We start from the raw sequence: 22,679 nt of genomic DNA on the forward strand, positions 1-22,679 counted from the left end.
GCAGAGATTAGTGTCTTCGAAGAGACCAACGAGGTAAGCCTCGCTGGCTTCTTGAAGAGCCATCACAGCTGAACTCTGGAACCTCAAGTCAGTCTTGAAGTCCTGGGCGATCTCACGAACAAGTCGTTGGAATGGAAGTTTACGGATGAGGAGCTCAGTGCTCTTCTGGTAACGACGGATCTCACGAAGAGCTACGGTTCCAGGCCTATAGCGATGGGGTTTTTTGACTCCTCCAGTTGCTGGCGCACTCTTACGAGCGGCTTTGGTTGCCAATTGTTTTCTGGGAGCCTTTCCTCCGGTAGATTTACGGGCAGTCTGCTTGGTACGAGCCATTGCGTCGAAGTCTTACTTCCAAAATTAGCAGCAAAATAATGAAGTTCCAAGCGACGGACCCAGTATATATAACACCGTGCGCGTCTGTGATTGGTTTGTGGAGTGGAGCGGGGATATCTGAATGACGAAACGCCATTGGTGTATTTCCCAGGGGTGGGAGAACGCTCTACGCGACGTCTATAAAACCACGAGCATTTTGTGAAAAGATATCAGAAGCTTCTGCTTGCTTATTTAATATTGACGTGTTCTTTGAACCCAAGTTAAAATGACTGGTCGCGGCAAAGGAGGAAAGGGATTGGGAAAAGGAGGAGCTAAACGCCATCGCAAAGTTCTTCGTGATAATATCCAGGGAATCACCAAGCCTGCTATCCGTCGTCTCGCTCGTCGTGGTGGTGTCAAACGTATCTCCGGTTTGATTTACGAGGAGACTCGTGGTGTTCTCAAGGTCTTCCTTGAGAACGTCATCCGTGACGCAGTCACCTACACCGAACACGCCAAGAGGAAGACCGTTACGGCTATGGATGTGGTCTACGCTCTGAAACGTCAAGGACGTACTCTCTACGGATTTGGAGGTTAAACACAGCTCTCTACGGATCAAAAACAATCGGCCCTTTTCAGGGCCACCACATATTTATCACGTAGAAATGAAATCTTCGTTATATCATATTGCATTATGCTATAATAATAGTAGTTGAATAATTACTGAATTTTCCCAGAAATGAAAGACCAACGCACACCAATAATTATGTCGAATGAACCCCCTTTACATTAGTGCCATTTAGATTTGAATTTTTCTTCATAATAACAAATATTTGTATCAAACGAAAGGGAGATGCATAAAATTGAAATCTATATATTGACACGTTTACACAATTTAATTGAGTTAATAAACAATTATATTATATTAATTATATTATATTCATACATAAAAAATTCCAAAGCCCCCGAATTAAAGATTCTTCGTATAATAATTACGTTAATCAATGAATATATCCAAGTAATTCTTAACACTTGGATATGGGATTCGCGTGCCAACGAACATAACCTCAAAAACCAAAATATATCAGATAGAAGAAACGACATAACACACCCACTTTATTATTATCGAGAAGAAAATGGCAAAGAATATTAGCAACGCAATTGTTATTATTGAAAACGAATAATAAACAAGTGCAAAGTACAAATTGTTTGTTTACTACATATTTGTCAGGTCATCGATCGCAGCAACTGCAGCAAAAAATGGCACGTGACCCTCATGACTATATATGCCACGTTCTTTTAGAATCCGCACCTTACAAATCATAAGACGGTAATTGTGATAGTTTATTTTTAAAATAATAAAAATATTAATGCCCCTCATGAATATAAGTTTGCATATTAATATAGTAATAATTTCCATTTACCTCCGTTCATTACAGTGAATGTACAGGGTCACATGATTTTTGGGTAAATGCAACGATAAATCCAGAACCGGATTACTGACGGTAATAATTAAATAATATAAGTGAACTAATTGAATTATCAACGTTATAAACATTTTGTGGCCCTGAAAAGGGCCGATTGATTTTGAGTTCTTCCACGTTACTTGGAACTTGTGTATTTAGTCACAGCTTTGGTGCCTTCAGACACAGCGTGCTTTGCCAACTCTCCGGGGAGAAGAAGACGAACAGCAGTCTGGATCTCTCGAGATGTGATGGTGGAACGCTTGTTGTAGTGAGCCAATCGTGAAGCTTCAGCGGCAATTCTCTCGAAGATGTCGTTGACGAAGGAGTTCATGATGCTCATGGCTTTGCTGGAGACTCCAGTGTCGGGATGAACTTGTTTCAAGACCTTGTAAATGTAGATAGCGTAGCTCTCCTTCCTCTTGCGCCGCTTCTTCTTGTCGGTCTTGGTGATGTTCTTCTGGGCCTTTCCAGCTTTCTTCACGGCTTTACCACTGGCTTTGGGCGGCATGATGCTTGGAGTATAGTAGTTTCAGAGTGGAGAATTCCGTAAAAATGTGACTGCCGTTAGGATCGTCGTTGACTTATTAGCATCGGCGCACACGACGCCGAGCCAATCGGAGGAGCCGTGCGCGCGTCCATCCGCTGCACTGTTCCGATTGGCTCGGTGGCGTGAGCGTACGAAGCTATAAAGAGGCGATTTTCGGGAGCTCAACCATTCTCCATTGATCTTTCAGCGACTCAACGTTGAATTAATTGTCTGCAACATGTCTGGCCGTGGCAAAGGTGGAAAAGTAAAGGGAAAGTCCAAGACTCGCTCTACTAGAGCTGGCCTTCAGTTCCCGGTGGGTCGTATTCATCGTCTCCTGCGTAAAGGAAATTACGCAGAACGTGTTGGTGCTGGAGCTCCAGTTTACCTCGCCGCAGTCATGGAGTACTTGGCTGCTGAGGTCCTCGAGTTGGCAGGCAACGCCGCTCGTGACAACAAGAAGACCAGGATCATCCCAAGACATCTCCAGTTGGCAATCCGTAACGACGAGGAGTTGAACAAACTTCTCTCTGGAGTTACCATCGCTCAGGGTGGTGTCCTTCCCAACATCCAGGCTGTTCTGCTTCCCAAGAAGACCGAGAAGAGCAGCTCTTAAATCACTCAATAAAAACAATCGGCCCTTTTCAGGGCCACAACATTTATTTAACGTTGAAAATTTATATTATCGTTATTATCCCGTTTTTCATCAGGTATTTTTTTTCGATTGAAGTTTTGGTTTCAATTCTTCATTTCTATTGGACTATTGTAAAAATGACTAGGATTGGCTACCCCCGCCCCCTCCCCCCTCCCTAGCATCATAGGGTGGATATATAAGGATGTACTCGACACATCAGAGCTCAGATGGAAGCTGACAGCTCTGAAGATGCGGACTGCTAACTTTGTGAAATCTCCGCGAAATGCTGAAACCGAACGCGACATTGAAATCGTTATAAAAACGTGTTTATTTAGACAATGATATCGTTACGAAGATGAGTTTATTTCTTAGTGCCGGGAGTTAAAATAAAATTTGACGTGCGAGGACTACTCCGACGAATCAATGAAACGCATTAAAAAACAACAATTCTCTTTATTTGAAACAACGTACAATCACGCATTTATCATTTAGAATTCCATTTAAAAACAACAATTTGAACGAGGAATCGGTGAACATCCCATCCAAAGTATATAATTATTAGTCTCAACGATTTGAATACTGTCCATCGTGTTTTTGACACTAGAGTAAAGTGGACAGCATCCGGTGAGTGTTCTACATATTTTCACCATAATTCCTTCATTCACTTATCTCCTCTCTTCCTTACGTTACGCCTCTCAATCACTTCGCGAGGACAGAAAATTGCGGTGTAGACACTAGGAGATTTAAGTGTGAAATGGCTATTTACAGGAAAGCACGACTTACATATTTATATGAAAAATACACATACACGAGAAAACATTTTGCTCCTTTCGTACATATACTCGTAGTGATTACTTGGTTTAACACGTCAGCAATTTTCTGGTGGGCACAAGATTCATTACATTATTTTCATGTTATCCATCTTTCATTACTCTCATTATTCTCGCCTAGTGATTGGACAGTTTCCGAGTTTCGGTTTTATTTTTTCGATACTTCGTGATTTTTATTCAGTACAAAAGGTCCAGTAGATAATATTCATTGCATACCTAGCTATGTTAGAAAATTCAGTACTTCAGGGGTAAAATGGGTACGTGAAAGTCACGGTCGTCTTTTTGATTTTCAAATTCTTATGCAAATGCAGATTTTTTATAATTTTTGTGACGGTCTTTTTCCTTGGGACAAAATGAAATTTATTAAAACATCAATAGTTTGGAATATTTTCGTTGAAAATAAGAATTTAATTCTTATTTTTTTCCATCAAATGTGAAACAATCGATGAGTTTTCCAACGCGTAATATAAAATTACCATTAATTGTTAGCAAATTTAGTTTTTCATCTAGTTATAGAGAAGGTTTTTGAAGAAAAAATTAATTAGCTGTAACATGTAATTATTTTTTTAATTCAAATCGATTTCTTGACGATTCAATCACCTGGTTTCACCCCTCAAGTTCTGAATCATAGTTTTATGATTACAGTAGAAGGAAAGAGAGAGAGAATTTTTCCAGAGTAAAAAACTACGTGCTCTGACGAACATATGATTGATTGACTAATTTCTGTTGTTTCGTTGTCCTCAAGTTTTTATCTGTTAATTCAATACTTCATTTTTACCTCGAGTATTACGAAAAATATGAATTTCCAAGTGATCAATAGGAATCGGAAGAGCTTTGAGTCATGAAATAATGAGGATTTGTACAGGTGGAGGATAAACGCACGGAAAAATTTCACAGGAAATTTTTTTTCATCAATTCTACCAAAAAATGCGCGTTTTTTCTCAAAAGAAATACTTTACGTCAATAGAATTCAATCTATTGATCCAATTTATTGTGTTGAGATATTTTCGATGAAACTTTTACGTTTGTTTTTTGTAATGAGAGGAGAAAAAAAATAACTTCAAAAATTTGTTCAAAAACTTAAGATGTGTAGAAAAATGAAATTCTATTGATTTTTTCTATGAAATTTTTTCGTGCACAGATTCATGGCAGAAATGATATTCCAAATGAGTTTGGAAGGGGAGTGACACTGAGTGAAAACTTCACTTGAAGCTGAATTTCTAGTAAATATCTCAGAATTCAATTCAGTGGCGTTTGCACTAAAACGATTCCAGTCGATTTTGACTATTGGTCAGTTTTCAATAGATATCTCGGAATCGAAGGCAGACAGTAAAATTTTTGTTATAACCTTTTTTATAGAGCGATTTGCGAGCTATGAAAAAAGTCATTACAAAAATTCCGCCATCTCGCTCAGATTCGGAGATATTTCTCAAAAACTCAGGAAAGAGCCAAGTCGACTTGAATCGTTTGATCGCTTCGATGCTGAATTGCAACAGATCCGGATTTTTTCGAGATTGAGATATGTCCAAGAACCACTCTCAAGTGAAATTGATCCGTCCCTAATTTTACTCGACTCCATCGAAGTCATTCGCAACGAAAAAACAAAAATTGAAGCGAGAAATTTGTCCTGTTACGAACGAGAATGGAAATAAAGAATTTCCGATCTTAAGAATGAGTTAGAAACGTCTAGTCGGTAGTTAGACATGGAACAGACGAATACTTCAATTTCTGTCTCGTCTGCAGACCTAACGATTAAATCCGTCCTTTATCTTTAACAGTAACAACAATAACAACAGCTTCTCATCATCATCTTCATCAACAATATATTCAAAATTCTTCGCAGCGCAGGATTCGTTTCAGTAATGAAGTAGTGGTGATATGTAATGGAATGAAACAAGTCAATTATCGACATCTTTTTGAATATTAAATTGCGTAATGAGCAATTTCAGGAGGAATTATCAGTAATTTTCGAAGTAATTGAACATTCCTGTTCATTTTCTTCCAACAAAAAAGTCTCTTGACACCGTAAATTAATTAATCATGTTGATTAACGAAATTATCTGGGAAGTGGGGATTTTAGAAAGAAATGTTTTCGTTTCTAACAAAAGAGAATTACGAATTGTCTTGTAACTATTTCATTACTTATTCACCACTGCATTAAGGGAACATTCAAAAATTACCTCACCCGTAATTACATTTCCCCACTTGCTTGACGGCAATATTTGAATGCCCCCATTACTGATCCATCTCACAATTTTGGGTATATAGCGAGGCATATATCTTACATACAGCCATTGGAGGCGATACTCACCATCTTAACTCTAGGAATTAACTTCGAATTTCTCACGATATCAATCTCTCGTAACGCAAATCATTTTGATTTTTTATAGGTTGATCGAGGGGCTATCGCATTCGAATTGGGTGACACCACGATTACAAGGCCCGTTAGACTGGTGCAGTGGGTAAGTGCAAATAATTATTTATGTAGTTTTAGGTATTTATTGAGACAACACTAGTCATTTTATTTCGCCAAAAGAGGCCTTATTTCCCACTTTGAGGAAATTCTATAGAAAATATCCGAAAAGAATAGCTATTTTACACGAATGGTGCAATTTTTGTAGGAGTCGAATTTAAAAAAACTAATTCGTAATTGTTACTGTCCTCATTTTTTCGAAAATTTTGGAAAAAAAACCGCAGCTCAAAAATTGGAGGCCCCGGACTATTTTCAACATTTTAAGCGTCTGCGGGGCAAACGAACAATAAACAATTAATTTTTTGCGCTAATTATTCATCTTTAGGCAAATAATCGATCTTCAATGCGTGAGAAATCTCATTCCAATGACCCTCGACTTTTAAAACATAGTAGTCTCCCCTTTAAGTGTCGATCAGATTTCGCAGTGTACTCAACGCCGAATCAGAGCGATGTAAAATAACGATAAAAAATTAGTTCCAAATGATTAATTAACTTAGTCCCGTGATTTACGTGATTTCGGTGACTTCAGTGATTCTAATGTGGCCACAAGGTCATACCGGCGTGTGACAAATGCGAAAGCCCCTCCGTTTAGTTTCTTTCGTTTGACATTAAATATTCGTTAAAAAATTCTCAGAGTACAAATACATAATAACGGGAGGTACGTACTGGCAGCTGATAAGCTTTGATTACAGCTCAACTCAATGACTCGTGGTACAGAATATACATTCAATTTTCTTCTCAGAATATATAAATTATGAGAAAAATTAGTTTTTTTTTTGAGCATGTGTTTTAATGAGTTTTCCGTCATTCGCTTCATCTTTAGAATATAGTATGTATTTTTTTATCCATTATCTATGTTATTTAAATATACTATCGCCGCATATCCATATATTTTTAAACATGTATCCAATGTATTTACTCTAAACTTTAATCGACATATATTTTTAATATTCTGTTGATCATGGTACATAGAAGTTTGTTCGTGTGTTAGTTAGGGGTCAGGGCGAGGTTTTGATTATTCACAGATGGTTTGGCTTTGTGGCACCTTCTGAATTACCTCTCCGGATTGAAATTGTTCTTTTGGAGGAGAACTAACCACCCGTAATGCTCAACTTCCTCCACATTCGGAGAAATTTCGTAAAAATTCTTTTCAAATTTCTTTCGGTTTTTTTTAGTATTTCATACTGCCCTAGCATATTCCCACAGTCGATTAGAAAAGAAGGAAATTAAGGAGATTCGAGGTTGGAGACCTTTAGTGGAAAAACTTATCGCATTCTCTAAAAAATTATTTCATTCCATTGAAATTCTATTTAAAAAATTTATTTGTTTTTTTTTGCTGTTTTTTATGAAACATTATGCTTTCGGCACAGATATTTTACAGGAAAATGGCAATAGATTTTAATTGTTTATATGAATTCTCTCGAGATTCTTTCCGTCGAAATTCTTGAGCAGAAATTTTCTATTTCTTTCGCTGAATTTTTTTAAATATATATTTTATTACAAAATTCAAGAAAAAAGGGAGAAAATACATTCACAAGAATTTCTATCAAAATATCCCCAAATAATTATTCTATTGGAGAATTATCCTATTTTCTAAGAATTTTTTGCGCTTGCATTTCTCGATTTTTTCATGATTTCTAATTTTTTTCATTTTTTTAAATGTTGCAATAAGAAAAATTACAGCAGAAAGGATTATAAAAATTGATACTCAATAATTTCTGCAACAAAATCACTCTCTATGAACTTTTTCCATCGCAAATATCAATAATAAATTAATTTTTCATAGAATTGCAGTAAAATTCTCGTAATTTTAATAGAACGCCAATAGAATTTTTCTGTTAAATGTTGTCACACGTGTTATCTTTTCGAAAATCTGTAGGGTGATTCCCATGACATCCTCGTCCTTGATGCAAATTCAAACATAGAAGAAATAAAATGGAGTTGATTTAATAGCCACGCAAATATCGAAATTACTCGAACCTGAGGCACTGAAGGATAATCAAAAATATTGGGCGGAGCTATTTCTCCTCAATTCCAATGTACTCCAAACTGATACTATCGTCTCAATGTGAGTTCATTCTCTCCATTTTCTGATGCTGTTCCACGAGGAACGGAACAGCACCTTCTTCATTGAATTGTTTCTCATGCAGTGGATGTTTCATCCCTTTTTATCCCGTAATTTTTTAATTCAACACTTAACGATTCTCGACGGCAAGAACACTCAAAGCTGGTTCACACGTATAATTCACATCCGGCTATTCCCTTTCATCACAGAACTGTCTCTATTTCCGCTATCTCTGTTCGTGTGGAGTCGTCCTCTGGAAGCCTGGGCATAACAGAAGATTCAGGGTTTTAGGGATGAATTATTCGTTTCGTTTATTCATATTGAGCCGAAATGAGAGAAATATTATTTTGAGATTTGTTATATTAACTTGAGAGCTTTGATAGTTTCGAGACTTATGAGATTTTACAGATTTTAAATTGAGTTTTTCGGAAAATTTCATTTTAAAACTTCGGAAACTTTCGAACAAGGTTTTTTTGGTTTTGATTTTTGGTTTAAATCCATAATTTGATGAACGAATCAATGAGCTAAAATTTCAGTTCAATTTTTCGATAAAAATTAATTGAAATCACAAAAATTGAGGTCAATAAATACCCAAGTTTTCGATTAATTGAAAATTCAGTGTAATTAGGCACTAAATATTGATTTTTTCGTTTTCCTTCAATTCAAAAATTTAAAGTTTCATCCAATGTCCAGTAGAATTAAAAATCTTACGATTACTTATAGATAGATAGGCAATAGAAAATTTCATTTTAACACTTCGGAAACTTTCGAACAAGGTTTTTTTGGTTTTGATTTTTGGTTTAAATCCATAATTTGATGAATGAATCAATAAACTAAAATTTCAGTTCAATTTTTCGATAAAAATTAATCGAAATCACTAAAATTCAGGTCAATAAATACCCAAGTTTTCGATTAATTGAAAATTCAGTGTAATTAGGCACTAAATATTGATTTTTTCGTTTTCCTTCAGTTAAAAAATTTAAAGTTCCATCCAATGTCCAGTAGAATTAAAAGGATTACTTCTCTGAAAATTACTACTAAACTTGTAACAAAATTTCCAATTTTTTCCAACAGTCTACTTCTTCATTTGAAATAACTAAATTATTCATCCAATGGATTAATTATTTAATCATTGATGAATGAGTTCAGGAATTTCCAACGAAAAAGTCGTCGAAACGAATGAAAATTCATACCAAAGAGTTTTATTCAATTCAAATGTCGAATTCGCCTCGAATAATAAAACTTAAAATACCTATAAATTTCTGTTGGCAAAAATCCCTCCGCGAATTCCGTGCTGGCTACCATGCTTCTCGTCATATCCCTAGGCCGTGACACCTCGACAGCATCTAAGTATCTAAAATATTGCAAACCACAATCAGAGATTTCTCTTCCCCTAAAATATCTCGAGATAATGAATATCAGTGACACTTCTACCATCGCCATTGCATCCACACCATGCCTACGAATGAGGAAATCTCAGGAACGTGCAATCACTTTAGGAGCTAAGCCAGCTGCCCTATTTTATCGTCTAAATTATCTAATCGAGCATTCGTAGAAATTCACATCTCTGGACTTACGAATCGAAATACGGTGGAAGGGGATGAGGCGCCTCAACAGCGAGTCTCTCGATGTGAGGTGGTATCGCTGGCTGCAGGCAGCCACGCCACCATCCTAGTTTCTCCGGCCTTCTCCTTTAAAAAATTCCGTTTCGGAATATCGCCACTTTTTTTCTCTCATACTCACGAACACTTCCCCTATCGTTTCTTTCTAATTAAATATCTTTTTGCCTTCTACATTGTGGCGAGAGATTTCGTAAATACATTTTCGATTTATTAATGAAAAATCGACTCTATTACCGTAAAAAATTTAATCGAAAACACAGAAATAGGAAAATATGAAAAGAAATTTGTGCGTAAAGTTGGAAACATTTTACTGGAAATTCAGTTTTTTGTGAGCTTATGCCATAGGTGCGAATCAATAAAGTATTACACTCATAGAGCCATTGAATTAATGAAGAATTATTGAGGATATTCGGCGGATCGAGCGGATTCGAAAGATCAATTTTTAATTTTAATTTTAATTTTTTTGTGATGAAAATGCTGTTAGATTTCAGTAGATTTTAGTGAAAAATGCCGCAACGTTACTGCCCATTTTTTTCTGCAGAGGATGTTCAATAGAAACTATTTTACAGAAAAAATGCGTAGAATTTTATTTTTCTATGAAACTTTTCCTATTGGGTCCACTTGAATTTAACATTTTTTTCAAATGTAGGTGTTGTTGAGGTATCCATCGACGTCAATTAAGATTCAATTCATACATTAATTTTTATAATTTTTAATTTTTTTAAAATCGGTTGTCCCGCAATAACTAAAAAAAATTTTGAATTCATTGAGTGATGACTTAAAAAATTGTTTCATTTGATTTTTATACGAATTTTCACCAGAAATCTAACACTATTGATGTACGACAGAATAAAATGATGAGCGAAATTACAATTCGGAAGTATATTGCTAATTAATTTGCAAAAAATGATGATGATTAGTTTCAAAGTAAACGAAAGCCTTTTTTTATTATTAAAAAAATTAAGAAATGCAATTTCATCGCAGAGACCCTCAATATCCTCAAAACTCCTGAAATACTTTCAATAACTCTGTTCTGCACATCATGCTGAAGTGTTATAATATAGACCATAATGATATAGAGTAGATAGAACAGAAGCACAATTCAAGAAATCTTAAAATAGGTCAAACCCTTGGAACTATCAGTGCAGGGGGGGTCTTATTCAATGTACAACCCGAGAACTCAACTCAATTTACCGAGGACTTTACCGTTATAGACTATATTCTAAAGGTACGTTCCTCAAAATTCAATTTCCGCACAATTTAGGAGAGCATTCGCAGAGATCTGTATGTGACGTTAATTCACAAAATACAACCAATTCACAAAAGAATTTTATTCCAGAGCTACCGTTCTCAGTACTGTTTAAACCAGATAATGCTTGCATTTCTCGTTGAGAACGTGAGTTTAGGGGAATGCAATTTATTTTTTGGTGTTCGAATTCGTCGTTTTATTTCACTTTCTCCATATATGCATTTGAAATTAAATTGATATGTTTACCTGGGCTGGCTGGGCTTTATGCCATGCGCCTCGAGGTCTTTTTCCAGCTGTCGTATCCTTATCCTCGCCATATCCAATTCGTGTTTCACCTTCCACAAGTGTGTATCGCATATTGGATCATGACACCTGTGCTGACGGATAATGTCCTGCGCTTCGAATACAGCGCCACGAAATGTCAGGGATTTACCCATGCTCTAGTCAGACAAATTGAGACAATTCAAATGAAAGTTGATTATAAATTATAAATTATAATTTATCATTTACAATTCATTTTTGTTGTACGGGAGTTTCGATGGAGAGTTTTATGGAATTCATATTCCAGTGGAATTCAATTACAATACTTGGAGAAATTCAATTTTTTTAATAGAAAAATATAGTAAAAGAATAGGTTTTATAGAAAAATCAACCACTTTTAAATTTTGAGGATCTTCTGTTGCATAACATTTTTGAATTTGACGAATTTCAAAATAATTTATTTTTTGTTTCGCATTTGTCCGGACAAATTGAGAGAATTCAAATAAAAATTAATCATAACTTACAATTCATTTTTTTGTTTTTCAGTAGAAAATAATTAATAGATTGTAATTTTTCTATATTTCTTCTTGACGGTTTTATTTGTTTCCAATTACAAAATTAGGAAAAAAAGTGGAAAATTCATATCCAAGATTGTTTTATAAAAAATAGTAGGCGAATAGGTTTCAAGATTTTCTTTTCCACAAAATTCTCGACTGTGAAAAGTTTCAAAACGATTTATTTTCGAAATAATTCATTTTCCACTGGGGAAACCAATTCCATAATAAGTTCTTATCGAAAAGATGACAAAAACGATAAGTTTTCGGGCTCACCAAGCTGATCAGGGCACAGCATCCGCCCCGATCGCTCCTTGCCAGATGATGCCTGATGTACTTGAAGTAGAGATGCTCAAGGAACAGTAGAAAAGCTGCCAGAAGTATTCCCGCCATCAGCAGCAGAAATGCACTCAAAAATTGCTCGAGGGCCAGTGGATCACTGCTTTTTTGTACTTCCTTGCCTGGTTTACATGAGCCTGTCATCCAGTATCTTCTCAATCGCTCCAAATCCCCTGTTTTTAAAAACCGAAGTTATAACGAGGGGAAAAATTAGAAATTACAAAAAAAAATATTATTACTGATTCACAATTTTTTTATATTAATTTTGACTTCAATGTGTCTCAAAAAATTGATCTGTCAAATTTTTCTTCAATTATTTTTGCGGGCAATAGTCTCTCGTTTGACGAAATCAATTAATAACTATTACACTAGACTTCAAAGGACTTGAAATATAAAGCCTCACCGTTTTCTCGATAGTCAAGCAGACGTTTGTTGAACATCTCAACGTATTTAGAGTTCCTCGAGAATGCAAGACCATAACCAGTCATTGCGTACCACGAGCCCACGGTTAATAATCGGCAATCCTCATCTTGGGTTACCAAATAATCCAAGACTGTTCCATCGTAGAAGAAAGCATCGAGATCTCTTCGAAAATTTAATTTCAATAATTATTGACTTTTTCCTCCGATAATGTTAACTATTGAATTAATTCCGATATAATATTAACTCTCGTCTCTTCGTTCGATTTATTAATTGTTTTTCCAGATAAATTTTGGATATTCTCTCGATTGAAACAATCAATTGAACTTCAAAATTTACTGTCTACAATAGAATTTAATTTTTTTATGTGACTTCATTAAAAAATTTTGTAGAAATTCCTCGGCTCGAATTTTTTGTTTTTCGCCTGATTTTCAACGAAATTTTCAACGAGAGGAGAAGAAAAGAACATTTATACTGAAAAATTCCTATAGAAAATGTCTCAATCGAAAAAATTATTTAGAAAGATGAAATTCTACAGTTTTTTTTACAAAATAGAATGAGCCAAAAACGTACAGAATGTCTAATAGAAATCCAATAGAAATTTGAAATTTTTTTTTAGTGAATTCGCTTGATTGTTCGTCATTGATATCTAAGTTTTCTGAATTTTTCCAATTATTAATTTATTAATTTATTTATTTATTCATTATGACGAACAAAATCGGTGATTTATGTCCCGAAAAATCCTTCTGAATTCGATTAGTCGAGCAATGGTCTCACCCACTGATAACAGCGTCAATACCCTCGAATACATTGCTCTTATTGAACGGCTCCATGTACATGTGCATCTCCTTGAAGTATCTGGCTAGTGTACTGTCGGTGTGACTCCAAGGTGTCGTGCCAAATTTGAACATTGGCTTGTGGCTCCATGGTTTTGCTAGTCGTGGGTCATCAACACCACTGAAATCGTGGAACTCCTCTCTCGTTATCATGAAGGCGGCCAAGTTGGCAGTGTAAATGGCGAGGAACACGACAGCGAACATGGCCCAGACGTTGGTCATGAATCTGTTGAGGGATGTGTTGGTTAATGGTCTAGAATATGATAAAGTCTAGAAGAATAATGAAACAAGTGCATAATTGCTTTTTTACGAAAGAAAAGGGACAGTTTGAAATCTTCTGTAGGGGATGTTGAAAATAATTTGATTTTCCCCAGGAGTCTCATGAAGATTACATTGGCCATGGAGCAATATTCCATTGAGAATTTTTTTTCAAGTGAATAAAATCCGGACATGAAACTCTATTCAAATTTTGCTCAGGATTATTCATGATTGAGATTATTGCTTATTAAACAAAGTCCACATGTTCCGATTTTTTTGTTTCACTACTCTACCGTTCACTCAATAATTAATGAATAATTAACAGAGCGCGTTGAGTGCAAAAATTTCTTTGTTAATAATCAACGGTCCTGAAGCAACCGTAATCGCTTTCATCGCATTGATACGACAGGATTAATTAAAATCCCCCGTCTCTCCTATTCAGCTCTCGATAGAATTCATCTCCACGCTTATAATTACTCCGATGGTATAATGCATTGAGTGTAAAGAGTGTACAGCCTTTAGACAGTTGCGTATTCAGTTGAACATGTGGAATCGATCTGCGAGTTTGAAACGCTTCTAGGTCGGCTCAAGATACCAATTCTAGCGTTATCTCGATTTATTTACCTCGCTGTGAATGCTCGCGGTGAGTCAATATGTACAGCAGCTTGGAATAGCACTGCCCAGACTAGCCAGTATGTTCTCGAAAGGGAGAAACGATGATTTGGAGATGGATTCGTCTGGAATTAAATGGAGCGAGTGGATAATTGCACATTTTGAATGCAATTTTTTTTCAATTTAATTCACAAATTATTTTTTTGTGATTCTGCAAATATGATCTCTCAAATTTTTAAGAAGATATTGGGAAAAAGCCAGGCGATTTTATTTATATTTCAGTAGTGAAGCGGTAGAAGTTTCAAGTTGATTTATGGCTCAGCTGAATTTTTGAGGTATATCTCCGAATCTAAGGGAGATAATGAATTTTTTGTAATGACCTTTTTTGTAGAGCGAATTGAGATCTATAAAAATGGTGCTGACAAAAATGTTGCTATCTCCCTTAGATTCCGAGATATTCACTGAAAACTGGCCAGTAGTCAAAATCTACTTGAACCGTTTTACAATTTCGCAAGTAATTCGATATCAAACTGAAAGAATTGAACGAGGTCTTCGTTCCATCATTAATTATACTTTTTTTTGAGTGTTCATCGAATAATCGATATTAAAAAAACATAACGCCAGAGAAACTGTCAAATGAATTAGTTTCCAATTGCGTTTTGTAGATATTAAATGTCAAGGCTTCCATTCATCTGAAATTGTATATAACTCTCTGCATTGAAGCTCTCCATTCTACCGCAAAAAACGTTTTTCATGAGAAAAACGATGGTAAACAGAATCAAACAGGGCTTGTATTTTTACCTTCATGTTGAAGCCTGATGGTGACAGCCACTCGAACAAAAAAATCATAAAAGTGGCAGCATGAATTCCAACGATACCCACCAACATCCATGAGGCGGTGTCGAAAGGCTCTGGATTAAAAAAAATCAATATAAATTTTTATTCGTCGACATGCTGTGGGAGACTCACTGTGAGGTTCTTCTCACCTAGAAACGCAGTAGGCGAGATGATGCCCGTTCGCTTGGCTACGACAATGGCAATTCCAGTCTCCATGTAAGGCACTGTAAAGTCAACTATTGCTTCTCTCTCGGAATTTATCATGAGGGATGTTAGTACCATGTCGGTTTTACGATTCACAAGGTCGGCGATCAGACCGTTCCATTTTCCATTCTAATGAACAGTCAAAATGGCGGGGGAATTGTTTATATAAATTCATTCATTTGAGATCCATTCATTTTTAATAAAAAAAAACATTAAAAGGTTCTGAAAATGCCAAATTTACTAGGCTTTATTGGATGATCAAACGCAAAAGATAGTTTTACTACTTGAAAATGCATGGAATTATCTTCCAAATTTAAATTTCGTCGTGGAACATGAGCTGGACTAGCTCTCGTTGGAGCTATTATTCCCCCCACTTGATAACATTCAATTGATTCTCAATAGAAAAATGTGGACACACCTCCAACGTCCCCCATTTACCGTCCTCGACCCTGACGAGCTCATACGTAAATCCAATTTCCTCGGAAAATCTTTGGAGCAGATCAATGCAGAATCCACTGCAGCACTGGTAAACGCTTTCATTTCGCTGGGCTGATTGGATATCCATTCTGGAATAAAAAAAAGGGAATTAAACCGCTAGGACGGTATTCTGTATAACATTGGCCGCAATTAGAATCGATAGTTGGAGAGTAATTCTTGCACTCTGAATATTCACCGGATATTGACTTACAGTAGGTACTGGTGAAAATTGTGGAATTCATGCGTGGGTTTTGGAAAGTTACTTTTTTCTTTGTATAACATCGCTATTTTTGCTAATGAATATGCTCGCGAATGTCATTTTGCGCATCAGTTTCGTCTGTCTTACATCATTTATCGTTTTATATTATTTTTTAAATTTAATTATATTTCTTCTTTAATCAATTGTGTCAGATTTCTTGTGAAAATTATCGTATAAATCAAATGAAAGAAGAGTGCTATTCATATTATCTGGAAACTTCGATAAAATAATATTAGAAGAACTTATTTGATGCATAATTGAATTAATTTGAAGCATGATATCCAAAGAGATCTCTGGAATTCTCATTTTCAAAAAAAATGAAATTTTGAAAATTATTCTATAAATCAAAATAACAATTATTACTCTCGCCTTCATCTTCGAACGCGATCAAAGGGATGTCGAAACAATTTTTTAAACCATCATTCAATGAATTCAGAATATTTTTTTAGTTATCGCGGGGCAACCGATTTTCGAAAAAATTCTAAAATTCTGACAATTAATGTATAAATTAAATTTTAATTAACGTCGACTGATGAAGCTCTGAGAATGGCATTTCCGGACTTTTTGACTCATAATGGCCCGATATAACCCAAAAAATCAAAATCTCAAATTTGAACGAAATTTTTCTTTTTCAAAATTTGAACGAGAAAAAAGAATCAAATGAACCTTCCCATCCTTCAATATCGCTGGAATCAAAGGCGAAAATTGAAAGAAGTCAATTTCATTCGAAACTGAAAAGGCACTTCCACAAACTTTCTCCAGTAGATTGCGAGCTATTGCGAGTGGAAGAAAGAGTCATGTAACCGCTCCCTTCCTCCCTTCCCCTCAAATCCTCATCCAAAAAAGTTTCCTCCGCAATTAATGTTTCCAGACCATAACACACAGCCCCCGAAATAATATCGTACATAATTGTAGTTCTGGCTTAGGTGGAATCGTCCAAGCCACAAGTTATCGCACGGCTGACCATCCCCAGTGGTTACTACTCGCTGGGTTTAACAGCCCCGACAGTTCTCCACTTATTCTCCTGGCAGTTCTCCAAAAGTTCCTTAAACCCAGTTTCCCACTCTATTCCCAACATGGTCGCTCCGATAGTCGAACACAAAGTATACGGAGCGCTTTAATTCATCGAGGAAAGTAACTATTTTATCCCAATTGTTTCGTTGCTACTCCATTAAAATGCTCAACGAAAATTATTCATCGAAACTTCACGCATTGTTGATTTAATTTACACCGAGGTCTTATGAACTTTACTCGGGGTGAAAATTCATAGAGAAACCTTGGGATGTGATTTAAACTTGGGAAAGTAGTGGCGATAAATTACGTAGCACGTCCAACACGTACTCGCCGTTATTACCATCGCAAGTACGTGCAGGGAGATTTCGTATGGGATTCAAGGATAAAGTGGCAATTCGGATTTCGGGGAGTTTTTGCTTATTATATATGGCAACGGGCACCAACTATGCCAATACATGGACATGATTCGGCTGCAATTACTGAATTTATGATTTTGTGAAGATCAATTAATTCTACATAATTAAAATTCATGATTTTACTGTCATTGAAAAAATTTATTTTGAAGCCAATATTCAGGGGGAGGTAAAAAATTGAACGTTGGGGCAATGTCGGGGCAATGTTCGATTCAATGAGCCATTAAATTTAATCTAAAATTCAGTAGCGAAGCGGTAAACCGGGTTAAGTCGATTTTTACTATTGGCTAATTTTTGACGAATATATCGGAATCTAAAAGAGATAGAAAGATTTTTGTCACGACCTTTTTTGTAGAGCCAATAGAGCGTTATAAAAAAAGTCATAAGAAAAATTTTGCTATCTCTCTTAGATTCCGAGATATTCAGCAAAAACTAGCTAATAGTCAAAATCGACTTAACTCGGTTTACCGCGTCACTACTGAATTCATCATCACAGAAATTCCATTATGAAACAAATTGCTAATTTATTATCGAAAATATGTTGACTATGTTCAAACGAAAGCAATTTCCCACTTGTTTTTACTTCTCTCAGAATTCTCTGGTGAAATTTTAACTTTAGAAAGTTAGAATTGACTCATCCCATTGGATTCATCAACTTTCCCAATGAAAATTCATAAAAAAACTGATAGAATATTTTGTCTCGTTCTCACCGATAAAACTCCAATTCCCAACATTGGTGAAACTGTTATGAATTTCAATTTTATAGACTCATCTCCCACCGCCTGTAACTTCGATAATATCGGAAATTTCTCAGCATATCCTATCTATGAGAATGAAAATAAAGGGTGATCTCCGGTGATGCGAGGAACCTCGGTCAACGCCAATCATCCCCCGATGTGACGAGAATTCCCGGATAAATCCCCATTGATTGAAATAATTTTCCTGGAAAATTAATTTTCCACCCGTGATGAATTTAACTGTTAGCGTGGACGAGAGAGGTTTAATTAGCATCAATTGAAATTCGCCCAACACCCATTGTCCATGGGCTGTCGAGCTCCGTGTTGCACCGTCACTCATACCCTCAGGGGTTTGAAAGAACAAAGCTTGCTCAAACGTCTCTGCCCTTCAACCGGTTTTTTTTTCTTGTTCTACACTCTTCGCAAACTGCGATTAATTGGAATCTGATAGGGAGGGTCTCCAATCCTTTGTTTCACGCTGTTGGTGAAGGGTCAGCATAATTTATTGAAATTGCATGTCACGTTCATTCATAAGGCGTATAATTTAGTAAAGACGTTGCTCTGATTTCATCTTGATTTGTACAATCATTTATTGTTTATTTTTTATTTATTGGGTTATACATTGAAATGAAATGAATTAAACTGCAGTGGAATAAATGAAATGAATGAAATGAATGGAATGAATTAAATGAATTAAATGAGTGAAATGAATGAATTTTCTCTTTATCAAAAACTCTACGAGAGAGAAAATTTCCACTGTATGTTCTCATGTAAAAATAAATTTGGTTCACAATCAGAGCCAGAGGGGAGAAATAAAACGTAAGAATGAGATGTAATGAAGCTGGGTATTGTGAAGATAAGGGAATGTTTTATCGTTCGATAAATTAATTTCCAATTTCCTAGCCACGAGATTCATTTCTACCAATATCAATTCAACGGTTCGAGGCAGATTGAATTCAATAGTTAAGGGCTGAGTGAAGATTATACCAGAAACCACGGTATTTCCCAATTCGATGAACTCTCGTCTGTCGATAGGCGAGTACCTGCAGGGGAGATTCAGTTAGCTAAAACGATTTTCACGGTTTCACCATTTGTGGAGAGGAAAAAATGATAACTCAGTCGTTTTGGTTTGCACGACTACAATTCCCGGGGTTTATATTGAACAAGGGCATCGTGAGGAATAAATCGTTGTGGTACAGCGTGTAATAGGGAGGCTATTGGGTTCTCTGCAATATGGACCAACTGGATAATTGGATGTTTCGATTATGATATATTACATTCCTGATTGTTTACAAAATTTTGATGGCATTTTAATTCATGATGGCGTGAAAAAGAGACAAAGAGAATAGTTAAATACGAAGAAAAATTGAGAAACAATAAGATTTGAAATAGAGTGAAATAAGAATTGAGAATAAACAAGAATTCATTCGGAAGCAAATTGCTAATTTATTAGCAAGAATCACTGTAGTTAATGGGGAAAAATTTAATTCTTTACTTGTAATTTGGTTCTGGAAACTCGAAACTTTTTTCTATTCTCATTCTCCATCTGTTGCGGGATAATAAACACATGGATAAAAGAATTTATGGTGAAACCTCACCTGTGATTTTCAATCAACGTGAGTCACATTGAGAGCCATACGGTACTAAATAACTTTACGAGGTCAGTTCTCCTGGCTTTTTGCGGCACTCAATAAGTGCATACCTGGCAATTGTGCTGTAAACCCTGACCAACACCGATTCAAGTATTACGTTTCACGAAAGAGGTTTATTATTACGTTAAATGAGAGAGTGCAGATAACTGCAGAGCAGCTCTTCGAGTTGGACTAATTCCATGCAATTCAAGAAAGTCAGACATTCGGTGAGATGGCCACTCACTGGGTGATGTGACAGTAACTTCTCAAAGTTCTTGGCACGAGGAAAGTTGATGCTTCCTTGGTGGCACAAAGTGGGGCTTCTCTCTGTGGGCTCGGAGCCCAGGGGTATTTGCAGGCTTCTAGGGGAAGTTCGAACTCTGTCACTATTTTGTTGTGATTATAGAATTTTATGTCCGATGAATTAGGGAGATTTTTTTCTTTTCGAAGGGAAGGGAAGCTTTGTAATCGTTCAAATTTGAGTTTTGAATTTTTTGGGTTAAATCGAACCAGTGTGATCCAAAAGTTAATATTAAACTTCATCAATATTAAAGGAATTTGCGATTGGTGATGAATTAAATATTTGATAACGTGGGACTGATTTGATAATGTGAATTTTTCATTAAGCAAATAATTCTAATGTCTTGAAAGGGATTACCAATTGACCAAATAATCGGAAATCTTCCTATCTAAATTATTGATTAATAAAATAGTTCAAAATTTGAAAATTTAAATTGATGATTATTGAAATAATTAATCAGCAATATTCGTTATTTTGATTAATTTGAAAATTTGTAAAAAAATTAATTTTTGGATTTTTTCCCCTGAAATAGAGCTTTCTGTCGGTTTCTTCAATCGTGTTGATTCAAATTCATTCAAGTAGATATAAATGAAAATTTTCTATTAGCATTCTATCGAAGGACTGAGGGGAGAGATAAAACCGTAAAAAAAACAATAGGTTGCATAGAAAACGGGATAATAAGAATAATGATAATAACATTAAAAATGAGTTAAAAATCTGACAAAATTAGTTGAAAATAAATTTTATTCAATTTAATAAAATAAAATAAACAATGAATTATACATGATAGAAGGAAATAATGTGTAAAATAACCATTCGGAAGCGGATTGCTAATTTATTAGCAAAAATAACTGCACTATATGCAATACAAGAGGAATTTTCTGCTTGTTTTCTTTTTCGAGGGAGAGACGGAGGAGAATTTTTTCGTGAATTTCGTCAATTCGCCATAATACGGTCATACATATATAACATGAAAATATAACATGAAAAAACCAGTGAAGACTTGAATTGCTATCTATAACACATCACAAAGACTCATCAACGATAGCTCCGTCATTTTATTTCGCTCCATCCTGCATTTGTACACGAAATTCAAGTTAATATACCGTCCCTTCATTGACCTCGCTGTTCCCCAGGGTTAACCCTCCCTAACATAATAACAAAGTTTTTACCAGTCTTTCGTTTATTCTTCGTGGAGTCAGTGTTGTGGGCAACTTTAGGCCGTTTATTCCTGTTACGGACAATACTTACTCAGCCATGTCAGCTTCCTTGGCGACCCGACAATGAACCCCTCGATCCATCAGGCATTTGCCACCGACGGGATCGGGCGGGGCCAAGTTGATATACGGTGGCTCCTCTAAAAAGGTTATTTTCAAGTGAAATTTCTCGGGGACACCCTGGGGCGGCGTGTGCGAATTGCCCGGCCAAACTATGTCCTTTATGTCCAGTCCCTCCTTCTGCCAAGACTTCCACACGCCAATCTTCAACATTAATCAATTATTGGTGGATTATTCAGCGATCTTTACGCATTTGTTTAGCAAAGATCCTGGCGTGGAATTAATAAAGGGTACATTTGTTCTAAAAATGTTCATCCAAAACGACTTTGTGAAAAAAGCACTTCGTCCATATGAAATGTCCAATTCAGTCTGTATCAATGATGAAAGAAATTTTTTGATGTAATGGATTTCTAAATTTTTTAGTAGGAGGATGAGATTTTAATCTTTCAATACAGCTTTATGAATGGACTATTGAACAAATTTGGCGGAATTTTCCGGAGAAAGAACTTGAATTCGATTTAAGAATATCTAAGTAGCTTTTACAGTTTGGTACAGACAATATAGATTCAATCATTTTTAATCATAAAATTTGTCAATTAAATTGCGTAGGAAATTTTAAAAAAATCATGAATATAAATTTTGCACAGAGTTATTATTTTTTGAAACATTCGTTGTTTATAAATGAATAATTGACATTGGTTAAATTTTCGGAAAGTTTTTTTTTTTGGGTTTCAGGCGATTTCGAAAGTAAGCTTTCTAATTTTTTTTCAGACTTTTAAAATGTTTTCTACCATTTGCTATTCAACAATGTCAAGCTTTAAATTCAGACGAACAAAGTTTAAATAATAACACCATTGTAAAATGGCCGAAATCTCAAATCAGTAGCGAAGCGGTAATCCGATTTAAGATGACTTAGCTCTTAGCTGAGTTTTCGAAAAATATCTCCAAATCTAAGGGAGATAGTGAAATTTTTGTGAGAACCTTTTTTGTAGAGCGAATTGAGAGCTACAAAAGAGGTTATAACAAAAATTGTGCTATCTGCCTTAGATTCCGAGATATTCAATAAAAACTG

General features: G+C 35.6%; 4 protein-coding genes across 4 annotated transcripts in view; 2 read left to right on the forward strand and 2 right to left on the reverse strand.

Moving 5' to 3' along the window:
- The first annotated feature begins 558 nt into the window (after positions 1-558).
- Positions 559-952, forward strand: LOC107048897 (histone H4). The gene has a single exon (XM_015272343.2). It carries the CDS (start codon positions 599-601, stop codon positions 908-910), a length of 312 nt encoding a protein of 103 aa, XP_015127829.1. The 5' UTR covers positions 559-598; the 3' UTR covers positions 911-952.
- Positions 953-1,877: 925 nt separating this feature from the next.
- Positions 1,878-2,313, reverse strand: LOC107048899 (histone H2B). Its single transcript, XM_015272345.1, has one exon. The coding sequence runs from the start codon at positions 2,284-2,286 to the stop codon at positions 1,915-1,917; it is 372 nt and encodes a 123-aa protein (XP_015127831.1). The 5' UTR covers positions 2,287-2,313; the 3' UTR covers positions 1,878-1,914.
- A 198-nt stretch (positions 2,314-2,511) lies between these two features.
- Positions 2,512-2,951, forward strand: LOC107048900 (histone H2A-like). The gene has a single exon (XM_015272346.1). It carries the CDS (start codon positions 2,543-2,545, stop codon positions 2,918-2,920), a length of 378 nt encoding a protein of 125 aa, XP_015127832.1. The 5' UTR covers positions 2,512-2,542; the 3' UTR covers positions 2,921-2,951.
- Positions 2,952-8,509: 5,558 nt separating this feature from the next.
- Positions 8,510-22,679, reverse strand: part of LOC107048902 (glutamate receptor ionotropic, NMDA 2B) — a 56,228-nt gene continuing 42,058 nt past the window's right edge. Inside the window, exons 6-16 of the mRNA XM_029125899.1 lie at positions 21,582-21,811; positions 15,917-16,064; positions 15,444-15,627; positions 15,259-15,368; positions 14,470-14,582; positions 13,529-13,813; positions 12,735-12,916; positions 12,269-12,504; positions 11,424-11,617; positions 9,559-9,660; positions 8,510-8,567 (exon numbers count right to left, since the gene is read on the reverse strand). Coding sequence (XP_028981732.1) covers positions 8,510-8,567; positions 9,559-9,660; positions 11,424-11,617; positions 12,269-12,504; positions 12,735-12,916; positions 13,529-13,813; positions 14,470-14,582; positions 15,259-15,368; positions 15,444-15,627; positions 15,917-16,064; positions 21,582-21,811 — 1,842 coding nt within the window. The remainder of the gene's footprint in view (positions 8,568-9,558; positions 9,661-11,423; positions 11,618-12,268; positions 12,505-12,734; positions 12,917-13,528; positions 13,814-14,469; positions 14,583-15,258; positions 15,369-15,443; positions 15,628-15,916; positions 16,065-21,581; positions 21,812-22,679) is intronic.

Source organism: Diachasma alloeum, unplaced genomic scaffold (assembly GCF_001412515.2).
Source record: "Diachasma alloeum isolate Michigan unplaced genomic scaffold, Dall2.0 Dall_scaffold_00198, whole genome shotgun sequence".
Taxonomy (NCBI): domain Eukaryota; kingdom Metazoa; phylum Arthropoda; class Insecta; order Hymenoptera; family Braconidae; genus Diachasma; species Diachasma alloeum.

Coding starts and splice junctions, on each gene's coding strand:
- LOC107048900 (XM_015272346.1), top strand. CDS start 2,543: ATGTCTGGCCGTGGCAAAGGTGGAAAAGTAAAGGGAAAGTCCAAGACT.
- LOC107048899 (XM_015272345.1), bottom strand. CDS start 2,286: ATGCCGCCCAAAGCCAGTGGTAAAGCCGTGAAGAAAGCTGGAAAGGCC.
- LOC107048897 (XM_015272343.2), top strand. CDS start 599: ATGACTGGTCGCGGCAAAGGAGGAAAGGGATTGGGAAAAGGAGGAGCT.